Raw genomic sequence first — 10,853 nt, forward strand, 5'->3', positions numbered from 1 at the left:
CCTGATAAGGTATAACCTGACCTTGAGGCTTAAGTGTGTGATAAGGAAGGAGTGACTTGAGTTTTGACATCTGGGGTTCATGAAGAATGAATTGAAGCCATTCATGATGGTTCACACCTGTAGTGTGCCAGCATTTGGGAGGCTGAGGCAAGAGGATTACCATGAGTTTAAAGCTATTGTGGGCCGTGGGCCACAGAATGAAACTCCATCTCTAAAAAGGAAGGCGGGGGAAGGAGAGCAGCCTGAAGATGTCCTTATTTAGCATTCATAGCATCTTTGACTCAATCCCCAGCTCCACAGGAAGCAGGAGTGGTGGCGCATGCCTGTAGTCCCAGAACTTGAATGTGGACAACCTGGGCTGCATGAGCTCTTGTATCAGAAAGAAAGAAAAGGGGTGGGAGGCAAAAGAAAAAGGGAAAAGGAAGGAGAAAAATGCACTGAAGCCCAGGACACACCCTTAGCAGTCCATGGTTGAAAGGGTACTTTCTGCATGTCAGAGTGTGAGCACCACTGACCGAGGACCCCCGAGATGGAGGACCCCTGAGTTGCACTGGCTGAGGACCCCCGAGATGGAGGACCCCTGAGTTGCACTGGCTGAGAACCCCTGAATGGCACTGACTGAGGACCCCCGAGATGGAGGACCCCTGAGATGCACTGACTGAGGACCCCCAAGATCCACTGACCAAGGTCCCCCAAGAGTACTGACCAAGGACCCCTGACTGGCCCTGACCGAGGATCCCCGAGATGCATTGGTGTGGGACACATGGCAGGCCTGAGGGGCCCAGTGCTCTTCAGGAGTTTCTAGAAAGCTAGGATAGACTCATGAGGATCCTGCTTGCCCAGGCTAGAAGGTTGCTCATCTCCTGCCTCTTCTCTGTAGATTCCCTTTTCCTGGGGCAGAACCTTCTGAACAGGCCTCAGTTTGGAGCGGCAGAATGTTGATGCTGGCATGTGGGTTCCTGTTTTCAGGTATTGTCAGCTACTGCGACAGATATAGTGATGGAATGAAGCGGGTCCTCAAGACTTTCGGGCCTGTTCCAGAATTCTCAGGGGCCACAGCGGAGAAAGTTAACCAGGTATATGGACTTTCCAGGGGAAGCTGGGAATGCAAGCTGGTGCATACTGCCCACCTCCCTCCCGTGCCATCTGTGGGCGGGGCTTTGTCAGTAGCTGCAGTCTTGACCCTTAGTTCTTCCTGACTGTCCATAGTTGCATCCTAGTCCCCAGGATTTCCTAAGGTAGGCAGCTCATTTTGGCTTGTCTTGGGGATCTCTGGAGGTCTGGAGCTTGTGTTAACTAACTGTGGGATTTGTGCTTCTGTGACTGGAAGTGGTGTCCATACGGCTGGCATAAATATGACAGACAAATTCTGGCAGACTATTTCCTCTGCATGTGTTCTCTGTTTTTCTTCCTCCTTCCTTCTCCCAGGACATGTGCATGAAGGTTCCTGATGATCCCGAACACTTAGCTGCCAGAAGGCAGTGGAGGGACGACTGTCTCAAGAGCCTTGCCAAGCTGAAACAGAAGGCGCAGCCCCAGTAGGTTTCTTGTAATGTCTCCGTCACTCCTCCCCGGGAAGCTCTGTCCAGCGAGATGAGACGCTCTTGATCCAATCCCTGTGCAACATTGAAAAGCCCACGACGTTGGCCTGAAGACCAGGTCTGCTCCCCTGTGTCTCACTGTGAGCAGCTGTAGACACCGAGTGTCTTCTGGTCATTCCCACCTGACCCTGCGCTGCCTGGCTCTGAGGTGTGGGTTTCCTACCACCTGGGCAAGCAGGCTGGAGATCTTCACCTCTTTTCAGTGTGATTACACGTGCATTTGCAGGCGATGATTACAGTTTTCTGTCATCTTAATCTACTTCAAAAGAATTTTTGTAATCGTTTTCCAATCCTCCCCTGAGTGTCCTGTGACCCTGCATTATGAAGCAATCACCTTCAGCTTGAATAAATAATATTCTGAATAAAAGTCTTGACTCCATGACGACAGTCAGTTTCTACACACACACACACACACACGCACACACGCAACCAACCAAACAAATACATACATAAATGTGCAAATGGCCCTCCAGTTTGGGCCAGTACTTTCCCTAGCTAGTGCCCTGTGATCCTCTGGTCAGATGTGCTTAAGGAGCATTGTGGGCTGCCCAGCGATGTCTGTGGTAATGAGACGGTGGTAGAGTTCAGCCGAAAAGACACCAGCTCTAACAGTCGTTTCTAGAACCTCCTTCAACATGAAGTTTGTTGCTGGCACAAGCTTCCAGAACATTCTAAGAACACCAGTGCATGCATCTCTCCATGTGACTGATTGCTGGATACCATTACAGGACTCCCCAACAGGTCTGGCGAGGCACTGGCCTTGCCATTTTGGGTGGTGAATGTTTCAGGGTCATGAGGTAGGGAGCCGCATTTCCTCAGGGTGGAGACTGTTGTGTGGAAAGCAGTGGCTTAGATCATTTTCGCCAGCTTGTGAGTCTTAATCAGCACACCCCCATGCTCTCAGCCCACACTGAATGGCTGAAGAGCTGCGGTTACCGTGAATCAAAGCGACTGCGTGCTCCAAGACCTCATGCACATGGAGGAACCATGGTACCACTGAGAGGGCCTGCAAAGGAAACTTCGAGGAGGTGGGCTGTGAGCCTGAGTGGATCACAGGAGTCAGCCAGTGCCTGCCAGCAGAGGAAGAGCCTGAGGTTCCAACAGACTGTGTTTAGAATGGCTCAGCTCCCGGTGCCCAGGAGAGAGCTCCACAGAGGCCCCAACCAGCCTGATAAGGTTGAGCTGCCAGACCATGCTAATAGTCTCTCTCTCTCCCCAGCCCTGGATCAGGTCAGGGTCTTGCAAGTTCACTCTGATAGCAGGCAGGACCAGACTGGACACAGCCTGTTGTGAGGGTATGAGGCCATGGGGCATTGAATTAGGGGGAATGCCTACATGTAGGAGCTGCCTGTCCCTTCTGGGGAAAGTGCTAGACATGCCTTGTGCAAGGTCAGAAAGTGAGAGGCAGGGCAGGAGATGTCCTGTGTCTGAAATCTTCACTGGGAAGTTGGTGGGACCAGATGGAAAGGAAGTGTTGAACCCTGAAAGGCCTCCTCTTTCTTTCAGAGAACCCTTCAGCTATGGTGACTCAGTCCCTCACCCTTCCTGATCTCATTGCTTCACCCAGCAGCAGGGCTGGTGCACCTTCCTGCCGCTAAGACCTCTCCACCCTCCCTTCAAGGCACTTCCCAGTGCTGGAGCAGAATTACAGCTGTGTTCTCAGAGCTGCCTGTGTCCTCCCTTCCCGAGTCCTAAAGGCCGTGCAGTCCCCAGCCTTGGGTCCTGAACACTCACCTGAGGGAGACCTAGCCCAGCATGGGGCACAAGTAGCGCTCACTTGTCATCTGCCTGGCTGTTGGCATCGATGAGAGTCCTGGACGTGCTGGCCGTGTAGGTTGCTGGGACTGAGACTACATGAGCGAGGCCCTAGGGGTTCTCACTTGTTCTGGGCAGCCTTGCTGTAGGGGGACAGAAGGTGGTGCCATTTGGAAACACTGGTTTTTATTGTATGTCTAAATTGTATTTTCCGTACTCTGGTTTCTCTTCAGATCATATAAATCTTTTGCTTTTTACTAAATTATATTTTCCAACTTTCATTGTCATGTCTTCCCGGCCAAATGTCAGACACATTTGGAAATACCTGTAGGTTCAGAATCTAAGGAATTCAGCCAAATGGAGATCAAAAATATTTGGAAAAGAATTCTAGAAAGTTCTGAAAATCAACATGTATAAACCTTTCCCCTTACGTTGTCATAGCTACGGAGCATGGCTGTCATTTCCACAGCAGTTACACTGTATTAGCTGTTATGAATCATCTCGGGATGGCTTATAGTATGCAGAAGGATGTGTGTAGGTTCTCTGCCAATGTGGGCCATTTTATATAGGGGACTTGAACATCTGTGGATTTGGGTACCCATAGGGATCCTGGCATCAATTCTATGACTACTTAGGAAGGAGCTGATATAGCGGCAGGAAGGCTTCCTGGTCTTGTAGCCATCACAGCATACAGTGAGGAACTGATAGGCTGTACAAATACTGGCCCTCACCTAAGAGCTGAAAATAACAATTGGTTCAAACTTGAGAAAGAAGGGTAGGGAGCATAGACCCAGCTTGAGGAAGATGGTTCTGGAAGCAGCTGTCAAGAGTCAGGGTTTGGTCAGACATGGAACTGCAGCGGAGATTGCGAGCCCAGCTTCAGAGGAACCCAAGGAACCGTGCCTCTTAAAGGAGCTGCCACACCAGGAGGGCCTCCTCCCCGCAGCTTGACAGGCTGGGGGCTGCTGTGGAAGAGCCTGGAGGCTCTTGAGGGGCTGTGGATGCACCCGTTGTTCCTCATATCCTCTCTTCCACCGGGGCTGTTGGGTCAAAAGCTGCAAAGGATGAGGTGCCACTTTGGACGTCATCTTCTGCCTGCCCATCTTCCTCTGTCTGGCTTTGCATCTACCAGCTTTGACATTTCTGAAGAATCCCAGCCACTGTTTATCTGATGTTTTCTTGCGAGGAGACTGAGATCTGGTTTGGGGTCAGATGAAGTGTTCCCCTGTCACATTCAAACAGGGTCTGTAATGACCAGGCAATGCTGCTGGGCCATTATTGTTGGATTTCTCTATTTCAAATTACTGTTGCAGAAGAAAAAAACTAGGGAGTTAATTAGAAGGACCTGCCCAATAAGACATCATCCTGACTAGTTTCTGAATCATTTTCTCGGGGTTGCAAAGTCATAAATCTCTATCAGCATGATGGATGTACTCAGTTCCTCCTTTTCTGCCCTCTGAACCCAGAGTCTTTCCAAGGCCCCCACAGTGTCTATGTGTACCGACTCCACGTGATTGCCCTGGTCGGGACGCTAACAGTGGAGTGCCTACAGTTACTGCTCAGCTTGTACCTGAGGATCAAAAGATTGCTATAACTGTTTTGAGACCGGGTCCACGTAGCCTGAGATGACCTTGAACTCTTGATCCCCCCCCCCCCCCCCAGCCTCCAGGAACTGCAGTTTAGGTGTAATCACCACACCTGGCTTGTTTCTTTCCACTCTAGAAGCCACACGTCTGTAATGCCCGCGCTCACAGGGGCAGCCCTCCTGTGCTGTGGCCGCCTTCACCACTAGGCTAGTTTTGGGCATGGCCTTGCTTTGTACCCTGTGTTTCACAGTGACTGCATTGTCACACACAGTGTTGCAGCTGGTGGCTTTATATCCAGCCAAGGTGTGGCCACATGAATGTCTGAGACTGTCATGTTAGCCACCACAATTTGTTTGAAATGTATTAATTTTTAGTGAATTTACTTAACAGATATTGAATATCTGTCAAATGCCAAGACCTACTTCAAATATTGAAGACAGAGCTGTGGGGGCCAGCCATGATAAGCTAAGTGTGGGGACTTCGCAGATTTGGGCATAACTAGAGCAAAGAATAAAGCAGGAGAGAGAGAGAGAGAGAGAGAGAGAGAGAGAGAGAGAGAGAGAGAGAGAGAGAGAGAGACTATGTCTCTCTAGACCTTACACTGCAGTACACAACATGAACATAAACAGGCGAGTCACTCAGCAGAGCAGACAGTACAACTAAAGATTGCGTAGATAAAAACAAAGCAAGGGGCCTGCACAATGACTCAGCAGGTATGGGCATTTGCTGCCAAGCCTGAGCCTGATCCCAAGAGCCCGCATGTTGGAAGAAGGGAACTGATTCCCACAGATTCTTCTCTGACCTCCACATGCACACTGTATTCTGTGGTGTGAACACACACACAAAAGAAAAAAGTGTAAATGAAAGGCATGGAGGGCCGAGTTGTATATGTAGCACAAATGCATTCTGGGGGATGGCTCCTCATACCCGCCCTCTTTGGTGTACCCAGAAGGCACCGCTCGGCCAAGGAGTTGAATGGGTGGTGAGGTCGCATCACCAATTTGACTTCATCTCGTGTCTCTCCTCTGAGAGGAACCTCATATCCAGGGTCAAGGGGCACCTAACTAAGCCTTGCTTCAATCTTCAAACAACGTGGACATCCGGCATGTTCTGGTTGGCTCCCTCCTGGTCTGGCGAGCCTCTGTGGAACTCAGTGGTTGTTGCTTGAAATGAAATAAGAGTTAGTTGGACTTAGCATTTGACTTGCTTGATTTTGTTTTAGACGGGGTCCCCTCCTGTTTCCATTTCCAAATGCAGGAATCCAGACATGCTCCCTGTGATAGTTTTCAGGTTCTCTTTAGAGTTTTCTCTGCACTTCTTTTGTGTTATAACCCCTACTTTTAAAAAACAACACCCAAACGCCTGTAGACACTGCTCAAATCATCTTGTATGTAAATAAGCTACAAAACCGCATCCCTGAGGGTACAGACATACTCAATAAAGATGGTCTTCAGCTACTAAACCACATCCCTGAGGGTACAGACATACTCAATAAAGATGGTCTTCAACTACAAAGCTGCATCCTGAAGGTACAGACATACTCAATAAAGATGGTCTTCAGCTACTAAACCGCATCCCTGAGGGTACAGACATAACAATAAAGATGCTCTTCAAATGCATATGACAGTATGGAGTATCAGTGGGTCAGAGAAAAAGACCTACAAGTGCAAAGACTCTCCTTTGTGTTCCTGGAACCGAGACCGGTAGGTGGCATCAAGCGGTGCTCCTTGGTGTTTGAGTGTGAGGAGGTGAGCGGAGTTCCTGTGACGGGCATGAGGTCTTTGCTGGGCATGGTGAGCACCACTGGGCCACCCCCTGCCGCACGTCAGGGCTCCGTCTGCACAGGACAGTGTAGCTAATATGGAGAGGGGCTTTCTTCAGTGGCAAAAGCTGGCAATGCTTGAACTTCGTGGGAGAAAGGGAATTTTCCAGAGAAAAGAGAGTGGGGTCAATCTCCCGAGACCTGTGAGGCCTTGATCTGTCTGTCAACTGAGGACAACAGGCTGTCAGTTCACGTTGGAGATTTTCATAAAAACACCTAAAAGGAAGGGCCTCAAAATGTTAAAATTGGTTACTTCTGGGTGGTTCTAATTGTGTGTGTGTGTTTTCTTTATACTCTTTCAGCACAAGCATATTTTATTTTTATACTAAAACCCTGGCTGCTGATAACATCAAGTCTCCCTGCTCTGGGGACTTCCCATCACTCATCAATACCAGAGTTTGAAGGACATGGCCTCCGGCACCCTCCCCTGGCTAGCTTCACACGTGTGATAGACCTCAGTGTTTGTAAACTAATGAAAGCGTATACAGATGGAGCCAGCTGTGGCAGTGGAGAGCCCAGGGGTCTTGACATACAGTAGATGTTCTAAGTGCAGAGTGCTGGGGTACCCCCCCCCCCCGGAGCTTACTGACCATTTGCTAACTCACCACTACTGTCTCAGAACCAGCGCAGACACCGTCATCACTCTCACCATCACTGCTGGTAGCACCGCTACCCGCACCATCACTCCCGCCATCTCCACCGCCATCTCAGTATCCTAGCAACCCCATCACCTGCACCCCCACCTTCAGGAAGCCTATTGTGTTCTAGGCACAGGTCTCACAGCCATATCCTTCAGATTAAATGGGGTGGGGGAGGGGGTAGAGAGGGGACGCTCACTCAGGAAGTAAACAAACTTTAATGCCCGAGAAATATGAAATTTACAGGCCCTTCTCCAAGGTCATGGAAGCAGTAAGTGGGGGCCCCACTGTGGAGAGATTCTTGGACCTGTTGAGCTGCCCGCAGGTCATGCAGAAAAATCCAGGGATTCAGCTTTTGTGAGACATCACCCATGTTGGGGTGGGCTTTTGGGCGAAGCAGCTACTGTTTAGCCATCCCTGCTCCTGTAAGGAACCCCTCACCCTTACTCCTGCTGGTGACTACAGTTAAAACTCAGGGTTCACCAGGTTGGGCTTCAGTGCAGCCATTACTTTGAAGTGGGCTCCCTTTCGGGGTTGAATAGACAAGTGTAGTGTGGCCCCTCCAGGAAAAGTCTTTCATACAACAGCGAGGGAAACAGTAAACCAAGATAAAGGACTAGATAAACTACGTGAACAAACTGCAGTATGGTGGTTGTTGACCAAGGAATTGGAGTTCCTGGTGGGCAGTCGCTGAAGGTCCACTCGCTGCTGGAGGGCTGGCAGACCTCTCTGGGATATGGACAAGGAGAACCTAGGCCTGTGCTACTCTGGGGAGGGAAGTATAGGCAAACACCAGCTATAGGCTTGGCTGGGAAGGAGGAGGAACCTCAGCAGAAGCAGTCAGGAGGTACCCTGAGAGTTGGGGAATGGACTAGGAATATTAGAGAGACGGATGAGACAGGATGTAATTCTTCATTACAAACATGAGCTCTAATCTGTGGGACTTACTCTACGGGCGGCATGTTGGGGTTGGGCTAGTCTCAGGGTCTGATGCTTGCCTCAAGCACATTCTGCCTCCTCACACAGCTGTGAATTCTGACAAGAGGACGGACTTCACCTGAGAACCCATTCCCTGAGAGAGCTAAGAGACAGTCTCCTTCCGAAGAATGGGGACATTGCTGCAGCCAATGGTACACAAAAGCACTGTAGCATGGACTTGAAGATCGGCGTCACACAACTCTAGCTAGTGACCAGCTCGGAAAAGTCCCAGAACAGGAGAAGTCCCAGAACACAGAGATGAGAAGCCTGGGCTCGGGGGCCAGACTGCCTGCCCTCTGCAGTAGGTAGTTGTGTGAGTTGCCCAAGCTTCCTAGGCCTTACTTGCTGGGGTCTTGGTATCTTATGCGGAAGTGAGGTGATAATAGGATTGCTACAGTGTCTGGGGCTGATGATACAAGCTCACTAGATAGCAGTTGTGGGTGGTCAGAGTGATAAAGTTAGGGTCCCCAGCAGCATCTGACCCCTCGTGGCTTTACATGTTGTGTGGTGTGAGTCTGGTCTTCCCCAGCCTGCTAACAACACTGTTGCAGACGCTGCCTGTCTATGCCTCCCCAGGAGTGACTCTGGAGAGGGCTGCGGAGGGCTGTGGGCCCCTCTCATCTCTCACGGGCAGCTGAGGGGGTGGAGCTCCAAGTGTGGACACCACACCATCCCTGTCAGAGTCACTTTTCAGGGTCAACACCGTGAGATGAGTCAACACGAAGAGAAAAACAATTTTGGTGGCACTGGGGCTCAACCTTAGGATACTGTGCATGCTAGGCATGTGTCCTACCACGGAGCCACACCCCCAACCCCAAGAAACTTGCGGTCGTGACTTTCACCTGCTGCCTGGGTCTGAGTAGGGCCGACCACAGGAGGGGAGGCTTAGTCAGCCATTGTTTCTCATGGTTCTAAGGCTGAGTCAGATTTTGAGGTAAAAGTTACCCAGGTTTGCCAGTGCCACACCTCAGCCTTAGTGAGCATGTTAAGCTGCCCCGAAGGCTCTGCACAGATGGGACGCTCAGTGTCACAAGGACATCTGCCACTCTGTCCCCAAATCCTTTCTGCCCAAAGCTGATGGAAGGAGGTAGAAGGGAAGGGAGTCAGGGCCTGTGAAGGACCAGGCCTCATTCAAATTTCCCTTCCCCACCCTTGACTTACTGGTGAAATGGTGGCCCCCACACCTCCAGGGTGAGCAGGAGGGGGTTCATTGTATCTGGTAGAGTCAAGCTGCCAGCTGTCCCTGTCTTTGACTTTCTCCATTCTTCAGTTGCTCGGGTGCAAATGTCACCTCCCCTCTGTCACTCTCCAGCACTCTGACTTGGAATTCACTGTCCTAACTGGTCTTCCGGCTTGTCCACCCTTGGGACATGGCCTTGCATAGTGGTCAGTCAGCCAAGCTGAGGCTTCCACCTAACCCGTGCTCAAGGCTGCCATTCTCCATCATGAATATCTCAAATGGTCCTTCTTATCTTTTTTTTTTTTTTTTTGAAAAAAAAAACTGCCTTTTAATTCTGTATTCTTAGAAAAGTCATACAGTATTGGGACTTTTGCTGAATTTCCTTCCCCTTGTTTGAATATGTCCCCAAATAACTCCACATTTCCTCTCCCACGTCCTTGGTCCTTTAAACTGAGTGGGAAAGGTACATGAAATCTAAGCATCCTCCATCCCTCAGGACTTGTGAGGGGATTCATAGGAAGATGCCTGACCATGTGGCAATTTAGACAGCATGCGTTTCCTCTTGCATTTCTGTGTGGAGGCCAAATGATGTGTAGGTGTGGAAAAGAGAAACGCAAGCTCCCGGCAAGGTCCAAACCCTTTTTTGGAGACAACTCTGAGTGTGAGCAGGCTGCAGGTATGCCAGCTCAGGAGGTGCTGAGAGTCTCTTGTCATCCAACAACCCAAGACCTATTTAAACTTCCAGTGTCCCCCACCCCGTGTGTGTGTGTACGTGTGTGAGCACGCATGTTTATGTATATGTGTATGTGTCAGGTACACATACATCTATTTGAACACGTGTTCAGAGGCCAGGGATCTTTATCTTTGTCTGTCTGGTTTTGTGAGACAGAGTTTATCACTGAACCTGGAGATTCACGATCTGGCCAAGTTAGCTAGCCAGTGAGCCACAAGGACCCTCCTGTCTCCTGTCTCTGTCTCCCAGGGCACCTCCTGCACACTTGAATTTAAATGGATCTTGGGAATTGAAATCAGTTCCTCTTGCTTTCCAGCACTTCGCTGACTGAGCCATATCCTTAGGCCCACCATCATTCCTTTTTTATTTACTTGCCTTGTGTTGGAGAATTAAACCCAAGACCTTGTGGATGCTAAGCCAGAGTTCTACCAGAGAGCTATGCCCCAGCCTTGGCCATTCTCAGTCCATCAGTAGGAATACACACAATAAAATGTGCCCTCTTTACACATTCGGTTACCATGAGGCATGCTCAGCACACGGGAAGTGGGAAAGATGCTGCC

The 10,853-nt window shown here is 50.0% G+C and overlaps 1 protein-coding gene across 1 annotated transcript in view; it reads left to right on the plus strand.

The window, feature by feature from the left end:
- Positions 1 to 2,079, plus strand: part of Cryl1 (crystallin lambda 1) — a 98,129-nt gene extending 96,050 nt beyond the window's left edge. Inside the window, exons 7-8 of the mRNA XM_057786291.1 lie at positions 970 to 1,076; positions 1,429 to 2,079. Of these exons, the coding sequence (XP_057642274.1) occupies positions 970 to 1,076; positions 1,429 to 1,542 (221 nt within the window). The 3' untranslated portion in view covers positions 1,543 to 2,079. The remainder of the gene's footprint in view (positions 1 to 969; positions 1,077 to 1,428) is intronic.
- The last annotated feature ends 8,774 nt before the right edge of the window (positions 2,080 to 10,853 follow it).

The sequence above is a fragment of the Chionomys nivalis genome, chromosome 12 (genome assembly GCF_950005125.1).
Source record: "Chionomys nivalis chromosome 12, mChiNiv1.1, whole genome shotgun sequence".
In the NCBI taxonomy this organism is placed as follows: Eukaryota; Metazoa; Chordata; class Mammalia; order Rodentia; family Cricetidae; genus Chionomys; species Chionomys nivalis.